Here is a 22684-nt window from a genome sequence, read left to right as displayed (position 1 = left end):
GTTTTTTCAGAATGCTTGAACTAAAATCTGAAAAAATAAATAAATGAAAAAATAACAAAGACATAGTTTATTTCACAATGTTTGAACTCTTTGTCAAACTACCTCGTAAGATATACTTCTAAAAATGAAAATATCAAATAAAATAAAATAAATAAAAAATGAAGTAAACATTGTGGTGAAATGAACCATGTTTGAACTATTTTCATAATAAATTATAAAATACTTGAAAATGAAATAAATGGTTCATTGAATACTTTAAAATGTTACCTTCTTTTTCTTGCTTTTTGTCAAATTGCACATATTATAATTTTAATTTTAATATGATTAGGATAATCCTTCCCAAAAAAACTGTCAAACAAATAAAGTCAAAGACCAACAAAACCTGCACTAAAAAAATTTAAAGGCTCAATAATTCTGAATTCACCATCGGGTAGTCTCATCTTCAAACCAAAGCAAGTCACCTCACATTTTGCAGTCAGAATCTAAAACACTCGACAACAGATTGAGGCTTGGCCAGGCTTATTAGAAGATGTTGGTTGGTTGGAACGTTGAAATGTGGTTCAGAAATTAGATTCGTTTTATCCAAATTTTAAAACCTAAGCATCTACAAAACAAAAAATAGAAGACGACTTCAGGGTCGAAATGGATTCCTAAAGCCCACGACTAGAAAAACTAATTTTCAGTCTTCAAACGACCATAGCCCTTTTGTAGAAATTATAATCTTGAGCAAGAAGCTAATATAAGTTAAAATCTTACAAAAGAAGTTTGCTTTTACAGATAACTCATCTGCTGTTGCAAGTTGCAACTTCCAAAGGAGTAAATATTCTGGCCAAACTTCAACTATGAACAGTTTTTATGCCATTTTCCTGAAGAAAACATCTCTCAATGAGAAGCTGGAACCTTGGGAATGAGTTGATGAGCCATTGTTACAGAGTGGGAATTTTCCACCTGAACCTGAAAGGTCAGACACAACTTCTGTTAGGTCTATGGCTACTTACGCCCACGTCTTACTATGTATAGTAACTTCGAATCTAGAATCAAACGATGCAGCACGATTATGTGAACTGAGTCATTTCGAGCAAAGCAATTTTCCTTTTTTTTTTTTTTTTTTTTATAAACTTCAAATATGGACTTCAATGCTATCTTAACTAATACTGTACACATGCTCATTTAAACACAACTGAAAACCATTAGGAATTTTGATGTTAAACCGAGACAAAATCCTCTCAAAAAAGTAATTCCATTTTCCATTTTTTTTTTTATGAGCATCTGTCAAGGAAGTGCACCTCTACCATTCTCATTTGAAACTAAATCTTTTACTTACATGCATGGAAATATAGTTTACCATATTTTGGAAAAAAGTATCTCACGCCATAATACCCTTTTTTTATTCAGTAATATGAAATCTTATGTGAATATAAAAGACACTCCATAGAGGAAAAATAGGACTGTACAAAGTATAGTATTGTCAGGAGAACGTTTAGAAAGTAAAAAATTAGGCCTGGATCTTTTATATGCCTTAACTAGTTAAACATAACTCAGGTTGTCAAATTGTTCTATATCAACATTGCACCGAAGATAAATGTCTTGAGTCTTGACTTAGGCTTTTGTTCCATATTTAATAGGAAAAAATATTAGCTGTTCAGAGAAAAGAAATGTAACATACCTGTTATGAACAAAAGTTCTGTTTCTAATTAGTGTTCAGTAGACTGACTTGCATTTTCATTTGATACAGGTGAAATGCCTTGTTCGATACACTGACCAAAAAGGATGCAAACAAATCTTAAGGAAGAATTATACAGACAATCTTGCTGAAAACACTCAGAAAAATAAAGGGGGAGAGGGTTTTCAATTTTCATTCACACGAGTACTATTTTTTCTATCCCATAATGGACCAAATATAGTAATTACTACTTAATAGAATAGAAAAGAACTTTCTGATCTAAACATTGCAATAAATTTTGTGCCGAAGACTCCTCGCATGATCACATATTATGTTAGGGGCCAAACTTTCATTCATGAAAATATATAAGGTGTTTATATGATAAGTAGTAACATCCACACCTCCTTGTTCTAAGGTTCACCCTTTCCTTCTTAATTCACAAGTTTGATCAGCATTACCTAGAGTTACGTGAGACTAGCTGCCTAGCTGCCTACATCTCTTGCTGTATCATAAAATTAATAACTTTGGCTAGCCTTGCTTCCAATGGTTCTTTAGTTTCAACTAAAAGTTCTATCTTACCTCTTCCTAGAAAGATAAATTTCTGTAGATCTGTGTATAACGAAGTTTCATTTAGAATTGAAAATTAGTCATTCATCTCTAATTATATTAGGATATCCTTTCCTTTTAAAATCTATTTCCCCAGTTGGATCTCCAATTATTGGATCTTTTCTTGAATAAGGAAAAATACTCTCTCCAAAAATAACATGGTAACAAAGCTTGCAAAAACCCTAGTTTAGCCACTGACCATCATTCACAGACAAACCCTAACTGTCTAGCCTCCAACCATCATCCACACCGGAGATGTCTTTGTTCGGCATGGCTGTTGGCATTGTTTGACCATCGTTCGTTGTGGGTCTTCTTCATTAGCCAATTGTGTTGTCGTTGTCCTCTGACCACATGTCATGTTAGTCGTTCCAATTCCCTCTCTTGCACCTCAAGCTTGTTCACGACACCTCAGCTTCTTTCACGTTGTTGTTGCCACTTCTTTTGCATCTTAGTTGCTACTCCATTCACATCACCATCGCTGATCTGCTTGGGCATCCCCTTCGTCACACTTGTTCCCGTCGATTGCATTGCCGTTTGTTGCCTTGCTCAAGCAAATCTTCTACCAGTTGCTCTATTCAAACCTTTAGCCATATCATAGTTTTTTACAATTTTGAGTGGATTAGTTGGTGATTGAAAAATTACTCGAACTGCCACTAGTTCACATTGAGTTGTTCGTGTCGTCTAAATCTCAACCAATCACCCATCCATCATCTCTCTCACCATGATGAATGCTAAATCAATTAACAACTATCTTGCTCATCAAAATATTGTCTTTCTTTATTTATGGTGCAGTACAATAAACAAAAAATTGGTTGTAGATTCTGGAGCATCATACCACATAATTAGTGATACCAGTGTTTTTAATCCATTCAAATCCCACCCTAGTCACTCACTCGTCCAAATAGCAGATGGGTCCCTCTTACTCTCAAATTTGCTTTTGGTTCCTAAATTAAGTTTGAACTGTATTTCTAATTATTTTCCAAACTTGTGTGAATTTTCATGAGGTAGGATTCAGAAAAGGTGATTGGCAATGCTAAACAACATGATGACCTTTATCTTTTTCAAGAAAAATATCTTCCAAGTTCATCTTTCAACCCCATATGCGAGTCGTCTTCCAACTCTATCTCTGTTAGTTTCATTCCCAAGTCCTTTTCCCATTCTAAATCCGTGTTGAGTGAAAATCAAGCCACGTTATGGAACTTTCGTCTTGACCATCCAAATTCTTTTGTATCTTGAAAAGTATTGTTGTTTCCTCATTTATTCATCAATAAAAATTCATTACCTACCATGCAAAATTTTCCAATACCCCAAACGTAACAAAAATATTTATTCAAGTGTGCCCTACAAATCTTCAAACCCTTTTGCATGGATTCATAGTGATATTTGGGGGAGACACTTGTACAATACACCCAATCTCAAACCTTGAAATGGTTTTTACCCCACTTTTTCAAACTTATGAATTTTGTCCTCTTGCTTACAACATCATCAGCCAAAGTTACAATATTACCCTTAATTTTCTTTTATCCTCTGACTCTTCTTCTCAATTTTCCTTCATTTGTACAACGGACATTCTCCATTTTCCTTTTCTCCATCCATCGTCGGCCATCGAAACGTTGCAGAGGTGTCGTTGCTGGCCATCGGAATTTCTAATATAGTGGTGTGAAAGAGCTGAGTGAGAGAGAGGAGACCAAGAGTGACTGAGAGAGAGGATACCAAGAGAGAGAGTGAGAGCAAGATAGCAAGAGAGAGAGAGAGTGAGAGCAAGATAGCAAGAGAGAGAGTGAGAGCAGGATAGCAAGAGAGTTAGAGTGAGAGAGGAGACCAAAAGTGAGAGTGAGAACGAGAAAACGAGAGAGAGGAGGGCGAGACAATGAGACAACAAGAGCAAAAGGTCTATCTGTGTGCCGGAGGTTCTATTTTGGTAATTTCATGTGAATATGATGTAAGCAAAATGTCACAGAACCTCAATTTTGAAAAAAAATTCCCCCAATTTTAAGTCATCCATTCGCCAGACCCACATTTTGGGGCCTTCTAAAGTGCAGAATATATCAAGTGCAGGTTGGGTAATAAATTTTATTGGCGATCATACCAGGCTGACATAGACATAATTGATATGGACAAATTATCAAGTATTTATCAATCCTTTTACTCTATGATCTCAAATTAGTTTCAAAGCAAATTCAAGTCCTCAGATAATGCTCCAGACTATTTCAATTCAACTCTTGGATCATTTCTGCCATCTAGTTAGGGGTGCAAGAAAACAAAATCCAAAAAGCAAAACAAAAAAAAAAAAAAAAAAAAAAAAAAAAAAAAAAAAAATTGTTTAAACTGACCTAAATTGTTGTCTGTTTGGGTTTAAACCATGTTGGAGTTAACGAAAACTAAATCGAAAAGAAACTGAGCTAACTGATAATGTATATATTAAAAATATAAAATATATCATATTTGGTTGAGTCGACATTAAACACATACTTGTTCTTGAGTCCGAGGCATGCAAATGCATGTTTTCGTTTTTTTATATATTCTGATTTATCCCTTGCACCCATTTGTATGTTGGCCCATCCCAAAACGTATCATTCGTGCATCAATTGGCAAACCACCAGATCAAACTGACTAAATCGTTTGTTCATTAGTTCAAAGCAGTTCAGTTATAAATTTATAGTGAACCAAACTGATTACACCCGTACGTCTCATGGTATTGTTCACACTAGTTCATCCGTCCACTCAACAAAATAGAATTTCTGGAAAGAAAAATAGACATATTCTAAAGGTAGCTCGTTCTCTTATGATTGCCAATAATGTTCTTAACCTAATTTGGGGAGAAGTCATTCTTACTAGTCACTACAACCTTTCTAAGAAGCCAAATGCCTAAAGGGGTACACATTCAAATCTCCTCGAGATAACTTCCTCCAAATTCATCCCTAACTCCAAAATCTTTCCTCAAATTACCCTCTTCAAGTTTTTGGGTGTTCCTCCATTCACAATCATTCTCCTCAATGATCCAAACTTGATCCAAAATCCATAAAGTACATTTTTTTAGGTTATTAATCACACCAAAAGGGGTAAAAATGTTCTTCAATAATGAATAGAAAAATGTACACTTTGATGGATGTTACTTTCTTTGACAATCAATTTTTTTTTTCACCAAATCCCAAATTCAAGGAGAATGTGAGGGAATTTGAACCAATGGAAATTGAGTCTACTTGTGCCACATCTCCTGTTCACATCACAAGCAAAGTCATTGCTCCCCCTCTAAATGAGCTACATATTTCTATGTCAAGCCACAATATTGTTTCTAAACCTGAAGTCCCTTCTTATGTTGAGTCTAAACAAGATTAGAGTCTTCATTCTCTTTATTTGGTTTATGACTTCAGTTTGTACTTTATTATGTATCTTCTTATGTTGAGAACTGTATGTTTTCATTAAAGCAAAATGAATAAGACTGCAAAATAAAGCAAATAACTATAAATATTATTTAATAGTAACTATAATGCTGCTTGTATTAAAAGCAACTGGCTCATTGTAGCATACCTTATGTATTTATTGCTTTAACAGGAATGAGTTTATATTCTTGTCTATAGAATTCCATTAGAAAAAAAAAGGCTATAAATAGGTTACCTGCAGAATATATCCATGCAGCCAGTCCAATGTTTGTGGAAATGTAGTCGCTGATATATTAACTACTATCAAGCCCTGTGACCAATAATTTTTAAGCAGCATATTAACAAATGATATTGGCTAAACTTGATTACTACTCAATAGGACACACTAGACCACTAATCCTAATAAGAATTGCATCAATCTGTCCACAGAAAAATGACAACCGTTTAGCTGAGAAACAAACCTGTGATTTGAATGAGCAAAGATAGTCCTGAATGGTCTTTAAATTAGCTATAAGCTTATCTTTATCCTGAAATAAAGCAAATATCAGAAACCACAACAATAGTAAAGAATGATATAGAAGTGAGGGAAGAATGTGGAGGAGATAAATAAACACCAAAGAGAATAAGATGGAAGAAGAAGAAACAGCAGTCACCGTTGATTATTTCCATATTTGTTAATATCTTCACTGTATTTATGGTATTATATTTGCTGTATTATTTTATTTTCCTTATTTGCAATAGGTGTTTCTCATATTCAAGAAACACTCTAAAATGAATATATAAAAATATTTTTTCAACATGGTATCAAAGCACCCAACGTTGCATCTTAGCCGTCAGTCAATCACTTTTTCGCGGGACGTTGCATCTCAGCCGCCTAGTTCTTTCATTTGTTGCGGATTCTTTGGAACTCACCGGTTGTTTGCAGATTGACACTGCTAATCATCCTCATCTGAGTTGTCGATCAATGCAGTCCGCCGCCACCCGCCACCCATCATCTGGAATTCTCCCTATTTGTTGTTTCATCCTCATCTGAGTTGTCGATCAACGCAGTCTGCCGTCTGCCGCCACNTGTTGTTTCATCCTCATCTGAGTTGTCGATCAACGCAGTCTGCCGTCTGCCGCCACCCGCCACCCATCATCTGGAATTCTCCCTATTTGTTGTTTTTTGAGGTGTGTTTTTTTCTAGATCTGTTATTTGTCTCTTTGGTATATGTTTTTTCAATAATATGTCGGAAACTAAGTCATCTATTGCTATAGTCTTAGACAAATGCATCGATTCCAACAATCCCACTCTCTAAATAACCACCATTCAGCTTCATGGAGATAAATGTCTTGGTTGGTCCCAAAGTGTTCGGATATATATTCAAGGACAAGGGAAAATTTGTTACGGGAGAAAAACCCGTCCCAAACACATGGTTATGAATTGACTTGTAAATTCCATGGTTGAAGACATCAACTATAATTACATGTGTTCTCTACTACCAAAGAATTATGGGATAGTGCACTCAGATGTAGTCCGATTTGGGCAACCAATCACAAGTGTTTGAGTTAAATCCTAAATTGGGAGATATAGGACAAGGAGGTAACTCGGTATACAATACTTTCACTCCCTAAAAAAGATTTGGCAAGACCTCAATCTTTTTTATATGTGTGAAAGTCTACAATGGACCAAAAGCACTACAAGAAAACTATGGAAGATGGTCATATTTACAAATTTCTTGTTAGCCTCAATGTTGAGTTTGATGAGATTAGAGGTAGGATACTTAGAAAAACTACTCTTCCAACTATTAATGATGTTTTCTCTGAAATTCACAAGGAAAAAAGCCACATAAATGTTATGATTAGCAAAAAAAACTATTGATTCAGTTGAATGTTCTATATTGGGGATTGAAAATATTGTGATGAAGGCTTCTGATCAATCCAACAAGACACATGAAAAGTCTCGTGTCAAGTGCAACTATTGCAATAAAACTCGTCAAGTTTTTGGAAACTTCATAGAAAACTTGCAATTTGGAAAAGTTCTAAGGTGAGAGAACTTCCCATCAGCATACCTCTAGTGCCAATGTTGTTGACTCAAGCCCACTTCATAAAGAGCAAATTGATCAAATTTTGAGGTTGCTAAAAACTAATTCATCCTCTGGTAGTCCTAGTATTTCCTTAGCACAATCAGGTAATTGTCCTCATGCTCTCTCGTCTCAATTCATCTTCATGGATTATAAATTTTGGAGCCTCTAATCATATGACTAGTTCCTCTTATTTCTTTGTAGCATACTCTCATGTATATTGCAATGAAAAAAAAATTGCATTGTCATGGTAGCGTCGCCTTTATGGTAGAGAGAAACTATTCACTTGACTACGAAACTTACTTTACGTTTTGTCCTTCATGTTTCAAAATTAGCCTACAATTTATAATTTGCCAATAAAATCGCTAAAGATGCTAACTGTCGTGTTACCTTTTTTGAATCCCATTATATTTTTAAGGACCAGGACTTAGGAGAGACGATTGGGTGTGCTAAGATGCTTGATGGTCTCTACTACTTTGATGAAGTTTCAACTAGTCACAAAAAAGTTAAGAGCTTGAGTAGTGTCAGTTTTCCTTTTGTTAAAGAGAATATGATGTTTTCGCATCGTAGATTAAGGCATCCAAATTTCTTCTACTTAAAGTATTTGTTTCCAATTTTATTCAAGGGAATCAATTGATCAGGTTTTTGTTGGGAATCTTCAACCCTGCAAGAAAAACTTTATCCACAGATTCCACAAATCCCAAAGAACAGAGTTCTACTCTAGTAATTTTATTTATATACTTCTTAGGGAAATCAGTACATTCAATAAAGAAATTCTCAAGGAACAAAAAGTAAGGAACCAGACAATTACCAGCATTCCAGAGGGTTGGATCCTCTCCTCAGCAAATCTTGCTCAATTCTCCAAAAGATGTCCTCTCCCTTTTAAACCGTTCGCCCCAACAAACTCCCTGCAGATTTTTTTCTCTAATTTCCTATTTCTTCTATAATTACCTTCTTGCCCCTATGCTTGTAAGTATGTATGATTGGTGGCCTCACCTTGTCCTCAAGGTGTAATTGAGGATATTGGTGTTTCATTGTTTCATTCCATCCATGCTTTCCCATGTCGCTTCACTTTCTGGACAATTCCTCCATTTGATTAACCATTCTTCCCTCATCGTCTCAGTATTCCATCGTACTCCTCAAATTGCTTCTGGAAACATTTGTAGCTCAAAGTCATCCGATAGGTCAGGTGGTTGAATTTGCACTTGCACCCTTTGCCCGATGCACTTCTTCAGTTGTGAAACATGAAAAACCGTGTGAATTCTCGCTCCTTCAGGTAGCTTTAACCGATACGCCATTGCACCAATCCTTTCTATCACCCTGTATGGACCATAGAATCTTGGGGCAAGTTTCTCACCTCACTGTCTTGCTAACGTTCGTTGCCTATATGGTTTGAGTTTGAGGAAAACTAGATCTCCCACTTCATATTGAACCTCTCTCCTATGTTGGTCTGCATACCTCTTCATTCTTTCTTGGGCTAGCTGTAAATGTTCTTTTAAAGCCACTAAGGCCTTATCCTTTTCAACAAACTGTTGTTCCAATGTGTCGTTGGCTGTCTTCTAATCCCCATAAGAGACTAGAGGTGGAACCGGTCTTCCAAAAACAGCAGTATATGGTGTCATATTAATTGAAGAATGGAAAGTAGTACTATACCAATATTTGGCCCAAAGGATAGAGTTGTACCATTTCCTAGGTTGTTCATTACAAAAGCATCTAAGATACGTTTCCACACAATGGTTAACTCTTTCTATCTGTCCATCTGTTTGCTGGTGGAAGGTTGTACTCCTTTTCAATGTCACGTTGTGTACCCTACATAGCTTGACCCAAAAGCTACTGATGAAAATTTTGTCCCTATCTGAAACAATCGATCTGGGGAATCAATGATGGCTGACTACCTCCCAAATAAAAACCTCAACTACTCTTTTTGCTGTGAAAGGATGATTTAAAGGAATGGAAGGACCGTACTTGGATAATCAATCAACCACCACCATCAATGAGTCCATTCCATAAGATTTAGGAAACCCTTCTATGAAGTCCATAGATATCTTCCCACACCCTATCTGATATGGGTAATGGTTGAAGTAACCCCGCGGGGACTAAGGCCTCAGACTTATTTTTTTGGCAGATCAAACATTCAGACACGTATTTCTTAACATCTTCTTTCATACCTTTCCAATAGAGCTCCCCTGACAGTCATTTATATGTTCGTAAGTAGCCCGAATGTCCTCCCAATTCCGAATCATGGAAGGTTGATAACAAGGTTGGTATATAAGCTGAAGTTCTCGACATGAGCAGCCTCCCTTTATAGAACAAAATCCTGTGACAAGGAGAACTTTTTTACACTCAAGGGGTCCTTTTCTAGTTGATCTTGAATTCCTTGTAGTTCCTCGTCCGCTCTTACTTCCCGTTGCACAACTTGAACATCAATCAGAAAGAGATCCATTAAAGTGGTCAATTCCGTTGTTACAAGAAAGCAAGATAGTGCATCTGCTGCTTTATTATTCAGTCCCGACTGATAGATGATCTCAAAATCATAGCCTAGTAGTTTGGTTAACCACCTTTGGTACTGGGGTTGTATTTCCCTTTGTTCTAGTAAGAACTTGAGTTCTTTTTTATCAGAAAACATGGTGAATTTACGTTCAAGTAGATATGGCCTCCATTTCTGGACTAAGAGAACCACTGCCATTAGTTCCCGTTCATAGATGGACTTCCCATTCACGCATGCTGACAGCGCTTGGCTAAAATACGCTATACGTCGATTTTCTTGCATAAGTACAGCACCCAACCCCAAGCCAAAAGCATCTCTCTATGGTGAATGGTAGCTCAAAATTTGGTAGGGCTAAAACAGGTAATGTCATCATTGCTTGCTTGAGATCCTCGAATGATTTTGTGGCCTCCTCGGTCCATTTGAAGGCATCTTTTTGCAGCAATCTTGTTAATGGTGCTGCCACACCTCCATAGTCTTTTACAAATCTCCGATAGTAGCCGGTAAGGCCCAGAAATCCCCTCAATTTAGTGATATTTCTTGGAATAGGCCACTGTCGCATAGCTCGAATCTTCTCCCCATCTGCTTCTACCCCTCGACTAAGACCCAATGGCCTAAATACTGGATCCTCCGCTGTCCCAATTGACATTTCTTCCGGTTGGCGTGTAGTTGATTATCTCGCAAGACATTCATCACCATTCCTAAGTGTTTGTTATGGGTGTCTTCGTCAGGACTAGAAACCAAAATATCATAAAAAAGAACAGCACACACCTTCTCAAAAACAGCCGGAAGATCTGATTCACCGAGGCTTGGAACGTGGATAGGGCGTTGGTCAACCCAAACAACATTACTACGAATTCGTAGTGCCCTTCATGACTTCAGAAAGTTGTTTTTTCCACAACTGGTTCGTGCATTCTTATCTAATGGTAGCCCAATTTCAAGTCCAATTTGGAGAATATCACAAACCCATGGAATTCATCCAATAGTTCTTCAATCATGGGAATTGGAAATTTATCCGCTATCGTGATTTGATTGAGGCGTCGATAATCCACACAAAACCTCCATCCCCCATCCCTTTTTTTTAACTAACAGAATTGGGCTTAAGTAACGGCTATGGCTGGGGATATAGAGTCTCCCAAATTCTCATCTCCCAAATTCAGCCACTTCAACTTGCTCTTTTGCATGAGATTTCTTTCCTTTGATTGATATAAAGTCATCAGATCTGCCTTCAGAGAAATTCTTACATTTTCTTCCACAGAGAAATCCACATAACAGCTTGCAGGCCTCTTCTTTTAATTTCTTTCAATAAAGAATCTTCCTTAATTTTCTGGATTTTCTCATAATCTGCTATCCATCTTTTTAGGGACTGTTCTAGTAGAAAGAGAAATAAACCCAGCCCACCCTTGCTGACCCACTACTTCCAAAGATCTTTCAATCACCCGACAGCACTCCTTTCAATCACCCTTGCTGTCCCACTACTTCCAAAGACTGGACCATGTAAAATGCCCATTAGTGCCTCTCTTTGGGCATTTGTCTCGAAAAGCTTCGAAAAACTTGTAATTATTCTCTCGGACTTATTAGTTTGAATTGGAGCCCTTTATATCTTGTTAGGTCTTTAGGCATTATTTTGGGTTCAGCTATTTGGGTGTTAGTATTGTTTTTTCATTTATTCTCAATGAAAACAAGGTTTCTACTAGAAAAATAGCGAACATCTCAAACTTGTTAAATGGAAAGCTAACGAGGCCATAAAGGACTGCAGAGCTCGGAAGGAGGAAATTATATTTAAGATTGATTTGAGAAAATATGTGACCATGTGGATGGGGGCTTTCTTGACAAGGTTTTGAGTTTTGATGAAAAAAGGCTTCGGGCTCAAGTGGGGATCAAGGATTTGGACCCGCATAAGGACAGTTAAGTATTCCATCATTGTCGACGGCAAACTAAGGGGTTGAATTTGAACTTTAAGAGGTATTAGATAAGGTGATCATCTCTCCCCCCTTCTCTACCACCAATACTATTGGGGTGGACATTCTAGGCAAAATTATCTCAAAAGGAGTGGGGGTAACATTCTCCGAGACAATCGAGGAGGGAAGGATGGCAATTTCTCATCTATAGTTTGCACACTATACAATTTGGTTTTGTTGTAGAAAAGAGGAGTCCTTTTTCCATCTAGATCATATTTTTAGCATCTTTAATAGATGCAAGTGCCTTGTTTATTGGTTTTTTAGATAAAAGACTCAGCTTTCATTAAGAAAAATTTAAAGAATATGCCGGTTATAGAAAATAAATAAAAGAATAAAAAACCACGAAGATTCCAAATCAAAATCCCAAAGAAGGGACTCAAGCAAAATAACACCTAACGGATATCATTTCATCAGTTAAATATCTATGACGAATGAAGCTATCAAGGTTGTTGCTTTGTTGCATTCTTCGCAAGACAGAAATTGAGGGCCTTGATCATATCCTCTAGAGTTGTGTTCTTGCTCGTGTTATTTGAGGTTGTTTCTTCAAGGTATTCAGCTTTAGCCTCATCAGCTCTCAGGACTGTTAGGAGACAATTGTCGAGTTTCTCCTCCATCCACCTTTTTGTGAAGGAGCAATTTTTTGTAGCAGACTGTGGCATATAATTACTTGCTAGGTCTTTATTTTACTTGACTGTAGCCCCTTCTAGTAGTTTGGCTCTGTTTTTGTGGGCTTCACTACTTTTGTGTGCCAACATATTCTTTCATTTTTTTTGAAAGACCACCTTTTTCTTTTAGAAAAAGAAAGAATAGATAAGAAATTCTTTCATGGATGCTACCAATGATGACTTTTCATCGACTCTACATTATAAATAACTTTATTTGTAGATATTTCCAAAATGTTTATATGACACAACCACCTAATATTGTTCTTCAGGAGAAGAATGAGAAATTTTGCATCTTCAAAAATGTGTATGTGGATTGAAATTAAATATTGTCCAAAAGCATTGTTGGAAAATTAATTTAGTCAAGCACGGAGAGATTTGGAAGTAAGAAGGGTAGTCTGATCACTTAATTCCCTATCAAAAGTCTGAGGGTGGTATTATTTTGTTAATCTACTTATGTTCACCACATTGTCATCACTAGGATGATACTATATTTGGTACTTCATCTCCCAAAACTTTTCTTCATAGTCAATTTCATGCAAACAAATTGTGGATGTTAAAAGACTTATCAAACATTGGAGGTAATAAGAAGCAAGAAATGGATTTTTTGCCACAAAGGAAGGATGTGCTTGACCTATCTTCTAAGACTGAGAAAATTGGGGGCTAAGCCATGCAATACTCCAATAAGGTCTAATGTGCAACTCATGAAAGATGGAGAATTATTTGAAGATCCTTAGAGGCGTAGAAGATCGGTTGGAAAGTTGAATTATCCAAAAGTGATAAAACCAGATATGGTTTATTTAAGAAAGCATTGTGATTTGGAACATACTAGAGTAAGAAACAGAAAAAAGAACAAACCACGAATACCAACCATTTTCCTCGATTTCAGCTAGCTGAGCATGCCATAAATTGTACTTTCAAAGATGCCTATATCTCAATTTATATCCAAATATGACATTCTTTTTTATAAGGATAAATCTACTGTTTGAAATTTGAAACCAAGTACCGTTACATTCAAATCCAAATTAAGCACAAAATTTCTAATCAGAAAAGTCCCATATAATTTTATGTTCCCAATTGCCGAAGTGAACGTAGCTCAACGGTACTTGGCATGTACTACTTCCCTTGAGGTTAGATGTTCAAATCCCCATACCATACCCTCAGTTGTACTAAAAAAAATAGTATTTAAAAAGAAATTATGTTCCTGATTGGAGCATTGAATAAATAGGGTAACACATATTACCTGGAGAGGACATTTGTCACTAAATGTTCGGGGGCAGACCCATTCCTCTAGTAATGCCTGAACAAAAAAAGTGCATAAATTACAACTAAAACTTAAGAGAGGCTATACACAAAGATCAAACACATGAGAAAATGTGTAAACTAAGTTTGGCCCAATTTATTGTTCCTCTCCACTTCATGCTTTTTGCAGAATGTTGCTCACCGCAAACTTGTCTTCCTCTTTTTTTTTTTTTTTTTCTTTTTGTTAACAAGAAACCACACTTTTCCCTCTTCAACTTTGTTGGATAACAGATATTGTTCTTACTTATTTAGTTTTTTAATGTTAAACCTACGTCCTTTATCTATTTCAAAGTATAAATATATACAATAGTTCCTACCTAGAATATATACCCATATATTTTTTATAAAAATGTATTCCTGACATGAACAAAGTTCTACGTTTTTAGAAACTAACATGCTGCCATGGCCATGTCATGTATGTCCGTGTCATGCTATATTTGAGTCCATGCTTTATTAGGTTTTTTTTTTTTTTTTTTTGGGGGCAAATTAAAACATAATATATATAAAAATACAAACCTTGTGATCAAATTCAGCCATTTTTAGGACTATGGGTATGATTATTGGCTCAGCACCAGACTTATCTTTCTTGACAGAAGCAGATCTACTCGTCTCCTCTTTATTGTGACTTTCATCTGAATAGCATCATAAAATGCAAAATAGTTTACTCGGGAACCCAATCTAAATTGATCATTAAATATGAACACTTGGTTAACATTCCTCAATTCTATGAGGCTAGACAAAATAATGAACACATAAGCATAAAATGCAGAGTTCAAATCAACCTGTAATTCCAGAGCTATTTCCTGCTATACCTACAGCTTCTAGAGAGTCCAACCCTTCATTCTCTTGGTTGGTGTGCATGCATTCTTTCGAATGAGAACACCTAATGCCGGTGCCAGTCCCTTTTTTATTTTGACAAACTAGAGAACTGCTCTCCATTTGTTTTGAACTTTTATCATCTGATGTTGCTGATAAAGGATTTTCTTCAATGCCTTTTGCTGAAATATTAGCTGACGACTTACTTTCATCATCCATCAAATATATACTGGGATCCAAATGTATACCCTAAATTTTTTATAGAGAAAACCAAGTTCATATCAAAAAGACTATTCCCCGAAGATAATGTTAGAGAAAAGAAGTAGAAAAAGAAACTATGTTATCCAAGTGAAACCCAATTCATTAAAGAAATAACGTGTTTATTTTTTTTTATTTATTAACTACATGACTTACTATTTCATCAGTTAAATATCATGACAAATGAAACAATGCATGATGCTTGAGAAAAATTTGTACACCTCACTTTTTTTTTCCTCTCTCTTTTGTATGTGCGCGCACTAAGAAACAAACTTAGCTTCAACAGACAATTGTAAGAGGGAGACTAGGGTCACAACCAAGAAATGGTTTAATTATGAACATGGCCTATCTGGTTTGGAAAAAGTTAGAACTTAGTCCCTATGGTTTTAAAAGTTAGAATTTAGTCCCTATAGTTTTAAAAGTTAGAATTTAGTTCTTATGGTTTGATAAAACGGTTTGACAAAATCGAGAATTATGTATGAGGATTTTATCAAACCACATAGACTAGATTCTAATTATAAATCATAGTAATTAGATATTTGATCCCTTGCTAGATACTATGTTTTTTGTGGGCTTCGATTTCGAAGACTTTTTCTAACTATTCAATTAGTGATATCTTGTATAGTTGGAATCCCTTCTTCTAGAAGGAGCTCCCTTTTTGTGGACCTGGTTATATAATATATATATATATATATAATAAAATAATACAATAGGAACTAAATTCTAACTTTCTCTATACCAAATTTCCAAGTTAACCTAAAGAAAACCTACCAAATAACTTCTTTATTAAAAAATAAATAAATAAAAATGAAGATATTGCGAGAAGTTCACAAATTGAATTAGTTCAAAATACACTTAAGTTCTCATGACTTCTTTCCTCATTCTAAGAAGTTCACAATTTGCCATTAAACTGTTGATACTATGATTTGAGATGAGAGAAGTACAGATAAATAAATACGCCACAACCCTCCCCCTTTTAGAATGCAAGCTTAAACATTCTCAAATGGAACTTTCTAAACCATTTGAATTAGAAGTCTTAGTTCTCCTTTTCCAAGGCAAGATTCACCTCGATTATTATAGGCTTTCCATCTTTCATAGCCTTCTTTAAATCACCAGCCAAACCTATACAGAAAATACCGGGTAACAGAAGCCATGAATTAACAGGATAGCAACAAACTTAACTGAAGGGATGACTAACCTTTACGAACAATTCTGCATTCTCTACAGAATTCAGTAATTAACTCCTCTGGAGAGCTAAAATCTCGTGCCCATACAGGAGTAGATGTTAATGGAGCACTGAAATATTTAAGGGGGAATGAGAAGGCATTTCAATAAGGATCACAAAACACAGAAGCGTAGCTAAAAACAGAATGCATGTGTAGACCACTAATATCAAAATAATTAAACAAAAGAGAGGATTCTGTTTTTTCTTATATCCCCACCCCAGGAAGATATTAACAAACTGAGAGAGAAATGAAGCTAGGAAAAAGAAAAGACAAATTATGATTCTTATTAACACCCCGCCCAGCATACACTCTCTCCTTTCCCACTTTTACAGAGTTAAGGCAAAAATTCATTTCAATTCTGCTTTTGATTAAGTGATAGTCAAAAATGGATTTGCAAAATCTGAAGCATTGAAAATAAATTCATTTCAATTCGGTAAATCTAAATCATGAGTCCTGATGGTTACACGGTTGAATTTTCAAGAAATTATGAAAAAGTCAGCATTGTTAAAGATCTTTCATGAATTCTATGAAAATGATGATTTAAATGCATCAATCGAGGAGAAGAAAGAAAAAGGTAGAGGGGTGAAAGATTTTAGGTCAACAAATTTGGTATTTTAGGTCAACTAATTTGGTACCTAGTAATTATAAGATATTAGCTAAAGTATTAGCTGAAATAGACAGGGAAATTATCCCTTCTACTGTTCCATTGAACCAAAATGCTTTTATCAAATGAAGAATGATCATCAATCCAGTTATAGTGGCTGATGAAGCTATGGAAGATTATAGCAGCAGTAAGAAGCTAGATTGGTCGCTTAAATTAAATCTTGAGAAGAGGAGTGGTTGTGGTTTTAAGGTAAATTAAAAGGTTGAATTCATGACACCAAATTTTCGTTGTTTCCTCTATGATAGACCACATGGGCGAATTTCTTCTTGACTATTAGTGATGTGTTGAGTAGATTGCAAGAAAATGGCCTTTCTAATGGTGATTTTGAGGGACCTTCTTGATGGGATAAGGTATTGTTTATGTCGCTCATCTTCATTTGAAGATAATACATTAATTTTCAGTCGAGATAATGATTTTATGATTGAAAATTTACTGCATATTCAGGAACTTGTTCAGATAAGGTGTCTTTGGTAACAATTATCCTTTTTAAACCAAGTTAGAATATTTATGATGCTGAAAAGGCTAGGGTATCTCAGCTCTCAAGAATTGAGAAGGTTGGAATTGTAATGATCTTGAGAGGAACCTTAAATAATGCTTCCATTAGTACTTCTGTGCAACTTTCCACAATTTGAATAAAAAGTTTGGTTCCTTTAAAAAGAGAAAACAAAAGTTAAATTACAAGTGAACTTTCAAGTTTGTGTCTATTTGGTCTATGAAATTGAGTCTGATTTTAATTTAAGAAGTATGTGAGAATAAACCTTAACTACACGCACAAAACTATGGGCCTACAGCTAGGCTAGTTATCTCATGCTTGACAAAAATACCCACTCTTTACAGAAGGACCATTGAATATCGCATCTATTCTATACTGCTTAAACCCTTAAGATGATAATATTTTGTTTTATAAAAAGAAGAAAAATAAATTAAGGACATACTCTGTTGATGTGCGTAGTAATTCATATACCATATCTGTCTGCAGATGTAAAAGATTGTTAGTATTAGGCAGTAATATAAAGGGTTAGCACATACTAGGTCTCAAGAGATGGAACAAGGGGAAATTAAAATAGATATATTTTTCTAGCAGGACCTGTAAGACATTTGGCAGGTTAAGTCTCTGTGCAAGTTGGGTGGCAATGGTTGACTTTCCAACACAGGCAGTTCCACATACAAGAATCACCAATGGGACCCTTTGATGGTGAAATCTAGAAAAGATGAGACAGAACTTAGCAGCATATGGGAGAAGCATGAACTGCCATCGTGGATTGCACCATATACGTTGGGAAGATGAGACAAGAATCCTAGTAAACTGACCTAAGAAACCCTTGATTGCAGACCCATAGCACAAATACTTAGTTCAACTTAAAGGAAAAGTTAAATGAAAATTACCTTCAAGTCAAGAACCCAAGTTTCTACTCCAAAGACCAAAACACTCCACAAAGTTTGGAGATCAATTAACCTTTGAATGTTTCTAAGGCATGCAAATTCTAAGCTATGCACAAGAATTGTAAATGCAGTTCAATACACAAAACAACTGACGAAGGTCTTACACGATCCAATTCATTAAAATTATCATACTTGACTAAAGTTGTGTTTACAGTGATGGCTATTTATAGCTTCCATTCAGGGTCTCTCATAAAAGAAAAAGAAATCTCTAATTACCGACATAGAAATATTGTGGCTTGATTTTCATGCCTCCATGATCAATGTGAGTTGGGCGCTTTTATGATCACATCAACATCAAAACTATGGATTTAGTTCCTTTATCCCTTAGGATCTAAGCTTCACACCAACATCCATAACCTATGGAGCACAGACACAGATACAAGTACGAGATATGGACACGATAGGATAAGACGCTATGCCAATTTCTAAAGAACTAGGATATGGATATGTCGAGGATACGTTTTTTTTAAGAAAAAATAAGGAAATATTTAATAGTTACTTTATCCCTTAGGATCCAAGCTTCACACTGACATCCATAACCTATGAAGCACAAACACAGATACGGGTATGAGACATGGATACGATCGGATACTGCACTACATCAATTTCTATGAAACTAGGATATGGATACATCGATGATACGTTTTCTTTAAAAAGAAAAATTCAGGAAATATGTAAATTTATCCTAAATGCAATCCACTTAAAAGAATAAAATGTCAAGTTAATGACAATAATACAAAATACAAAAAAAACAATGATATACAATACAAAAGGCAACATCAAAGATATTGAAATACAATAGTCAATAAAATACAATCAAACAGGTTGGTGGTACACCGAAGTTAGACCAATTAGAGAAGAAGAAGATTAGAGGGAGAAATGTGAAAATAAACGAAGAACTTCGTTGAATTGTTAAAGATATTCAAGTGGGTTATTTTTTGCGTGACTTTGTGGGGACTCAGGCATGAACATAAAGATTATATGATTCTAGGGTTTAAATTTTTATTTTCTCCCTTTTAGTTCTAGAAAAAAAAAAAGGGATACGCCAAATCACTTGTCTTTTTTTAGGGGAAAAAAAAAACATAACTTTTCATTGATAGTACGCCAAATCGCTTATGGGGTGTTTGAGGTAAGGAGTGGTGAGGAATAAGGAGTAATGAAGTCTAGGGAGTTGTGAATTCATGGGCCTACAGTGTAAGGAGTGGATAAGATATAAAATTGACGTATTTTAGTAGTGGGATCCACCAACTCCTTGGACCAAACAAGGAGTGGAGTTCATAAACTCCGACTTCTCTACTCCTAGTTCTCAACTCCTTGGACCAAACAAGGAGTGGAGTTCATAAACTCCGACTTCTCTACTCCTAGTTCTCAACTCCTTGGGTCAAACACACCCTTATAGAGATGTATCTAGGAAGTATCTGGGAGTATTGGTATCTGATACGTATCCGATACAGGTTCTCCGCCTCACATGAAGTATTTGTGCTTCATAGTCCATAACAAATATTCATGGGAGAGAAACATCCATAACAAACATCCATAACCAATATTCTCACTAACAGAAATAACAGAAATAAATAAGACTACCATTAGTAGATGAAAGAAAAAAACTCTTTTATACAGTGCTTGCCATCATATGATCTGAAACTCCATAAAATATGATACTGCATTTTCATGCCACAGCAACTGAAAGTGAGAATTGTGGATGGAAGTTATGGGGAAGATAGAGAGACAAGGAGAAGGAAGCACGCATTCTGTGATAAAAAGAAAGAGAAGTTCCCGCTCCAGTAAATGTACAAACCTCGTCATCATTTTATACCGATTTATGTACTCTTCCCCATAACCACGCCGCTCCATGAGCTGCATATGGTGCCCTAAAAGAAAGTTAGCTATAGCTACAGATCATGAAAAGAATAAATATTTCATCAGCTTTGTATTTCCCGGCAACATTGTTGAAGTTGTACAATAATAAGTGAATGCAAAATTCAGTTGGTATAGAAGCAAAACATTCAACTGAGATCATATACCTTGAAAATATTAGCTTCCAAATCAGATTGTGAGCTACAGAAATAAATAAATAAATAAATAAATATACAATAAAAAAAAAAAAAGGTAATATTCATTCTCCTTTGAACAAGAGGCGCATAAAATAACATAGGGGGAGAAGATAGGAATATGTCTCACACATCTAAAAGGCTATTATCCACAAGCAGCTTCTTGAGTTCCAATGCAATTTTAATAGCAACATGATTTGGAATCTGAAATTAGAAGAGTTAAAATTAATATATGATGAGGATTCAAACCAACCTGTGTAGAAAACACCGACATTACCTTTGCTTCCCAAGCAGAGACTAAAGCAAAAAGACGAGAAATTTTACTCTTAACAACGGGGAAACACTTCTACTAAGACATATTAAGCAATAACTGGGCAAAAGACAAAGCATAAAAAATAATACAAGAAAAAATACATCAATAAATCAAAAGGGTTGTTGATGAGCTCGGTGCCAACAAAGCTTCTTAGGCCAAAACTCTTTAAAAATTGGATGCAGTTGTACCTTGGTCACTGTCAGCATCCTGCTGAGCAAAAACCGCGACAAGACATAATAGTGATCTGCGTTATCTCCCAACCACACCTTCACCTGCCAGAAACAAACCCAAGCGACCACATGCAATAGAAAATTAATAGAAATTTAAAAAAAAAAAAATTAAAAAAACAAGACCAACGAAGCAGAATTCCTCGGTAAATTTGTAACAAAGAAATCAAGAGGGAACGTGAAATCAGACCGAAATTGAGCCAATTCTTACATCACATCAGTGCATCAGCAAAGAATTGAATGGAAGAACAAAATTTACCTTGACAAAATCGTACTTGGAGGAGGTGTTACGAGAGGGCAATCTGGCAACGGGGAAAGCCGGCCAATCTTTGGGATTATCATTGGGTTGAGAAGAGTTACCGGCGTCGGTGATTGCTTCATCATCGGCGGTGCCGGTGCCGGTGCCAGTGGTGTTGATCTCGGGGTTTGGCATTGGCACAGAGACGGCACTCCCCTCGTCCTTCACTTTCCTCATCTTCCTTTTGCGTGTGTTAGCTTTCTATTTCGATTCCAATTCCCCAAAAATTGGGCTATTTATACCATTCTTCAGCTCATTGCCACGTGGCATCCTAAATCTTAGTCGATAAAGCGTTCCACCGCTCTCGCTCAATGATTTAAATATCGTCTATACGTAGTTATGTGTCCTTGATTCGAAGTTTAAAAAACTGGATTGCTCGGTAATACACATATAAATATTAATGGTAAGATCTCTTGGGAGAAAAAAACTTAATTATTAATTTAGATAAATTTTCTTATAAATTATTTGATTCACACGAATATTTGTTTATATCGATATTTTATCAATATATTCGTAGAACTGAAATCTCAATATTAATATCGATATCAATATTTTAATCTTTATTCTCGCACTAGATAAAATAATAATAGATACATAGAAATTTGATATATCTAATGATTGCTCTTGTTTGTTGGTTATCGCTAACGACAGTATCTCATACTCACTTTTGTTATCACTTCTGTCTTTCGCCCTATTCTCTTTTCCAAACTTGATTCCTTCATTTTCCAAATACTACAAAATTGTGCTTCATACCTCGCTCGCACTTGCACTCAACTCTCGCTCTCAATACCATTAATATCGCGCTTGCTCTTACTAATCAGCTCACTTTCACTTTTGTTAGTCGGCTCATTCTCCTCTTTTTTAAACTTGATTCTTTTTTTTTAATTATTGTACTTGTTCAAGAGCAATCGTTCGTGAATAGATGTTGAGGGTGACTAATAAGTGAAATCTTGTTATTGATCTCCATGATCTAAACTCAACCACGCCCTTCTGGGACAAGGTTTTAAAACCTTTTTTTGAAAGTTGATTCTTCTTGGAGGAAGAAAAAACAAGGTTTTAAAACTTGGCTATACTTGAAAGAGAAAGAATTGTTGGCTTGAGAGGCAATCTAGTCTCTTAGGCCCTGTTTGGTAACTTTTTTATTTTTTGTTTTTGTTTCTGAAAATTAAACCTATGGAGACTATTCCCACATCTAAATTTCTTCTTTTGTTATCTACTTTTCACCAATGATTTAAAAAACCAAGCCAAGTTTTGAAAACTAAA

At 35.6% G+C, this 22684-nt stretch overlaps 1 protein-coding gene across 2 annotated transcripts; it reads right to left on the bottom strand.

Annotated features, from left to right (window-relative positions):
* Positions 1–388: 388 nt before the first annotated feature.
* On the bottom strand, positions 389–21642 carry LOC120078587. 2 transcript variants are annotated; one of them, XM_039032872.1, is made up of 16 exons: positions 21383–21642; positions 21085–21168; positions 20714–20787; positions 20557–20590; positions 20331–20389; positions 18177–18291; positions 18025–18062; positions 16398–16495; positions 16266–16321; positions 14908–15190; positions 14642–14757; positions 14067–14123; positions 6114–6179; positions 5888–5962; positions 1667–1757; positions 389–954 (listed from the first exon to the last, which is right to left on the bottom strand). In XM_039032872.1, exons 1-15 carry the CDS (start codon positions 21596–21598, stop codon positions 1695–1697), a joined length of 1434 nt encoding a protein of 477 aa, XP_038888800.1. In that variant the 5' UTR covers positions 21599–21642; the 3' UTR covers positions 389–954; positions 1667–1694. The 2 variants fall into 2 exon arrangements, with proteins under 2 accessions (XP_038888800.1, XP_038888801.1); XM_039032873.1 differs by lacking the exons at positions 18025–18062; positions 18177–18291.
* Between the last annotated feature and the right edge of the window lie 1042 nt (positions 21643–22684).

The sequence above is a fragment of the Benincasa hispida genome, chromosome 5 (genome assembly GCF_009727055.1).
Source record: "Benincasa hispida cultivar B227 chromosome 5, ASM972705v1, whole genome shotgun sequence".
NCBI lineage: Eukaryota > Viridiplantae > Streptophyta > Magnoliopsida > Cucurbitales > Cucurbitaceae > Benincasa > Benincasa hispida.
This window is presented reverse-complemented; position numbering and strand designations above follow the sequence as displayed.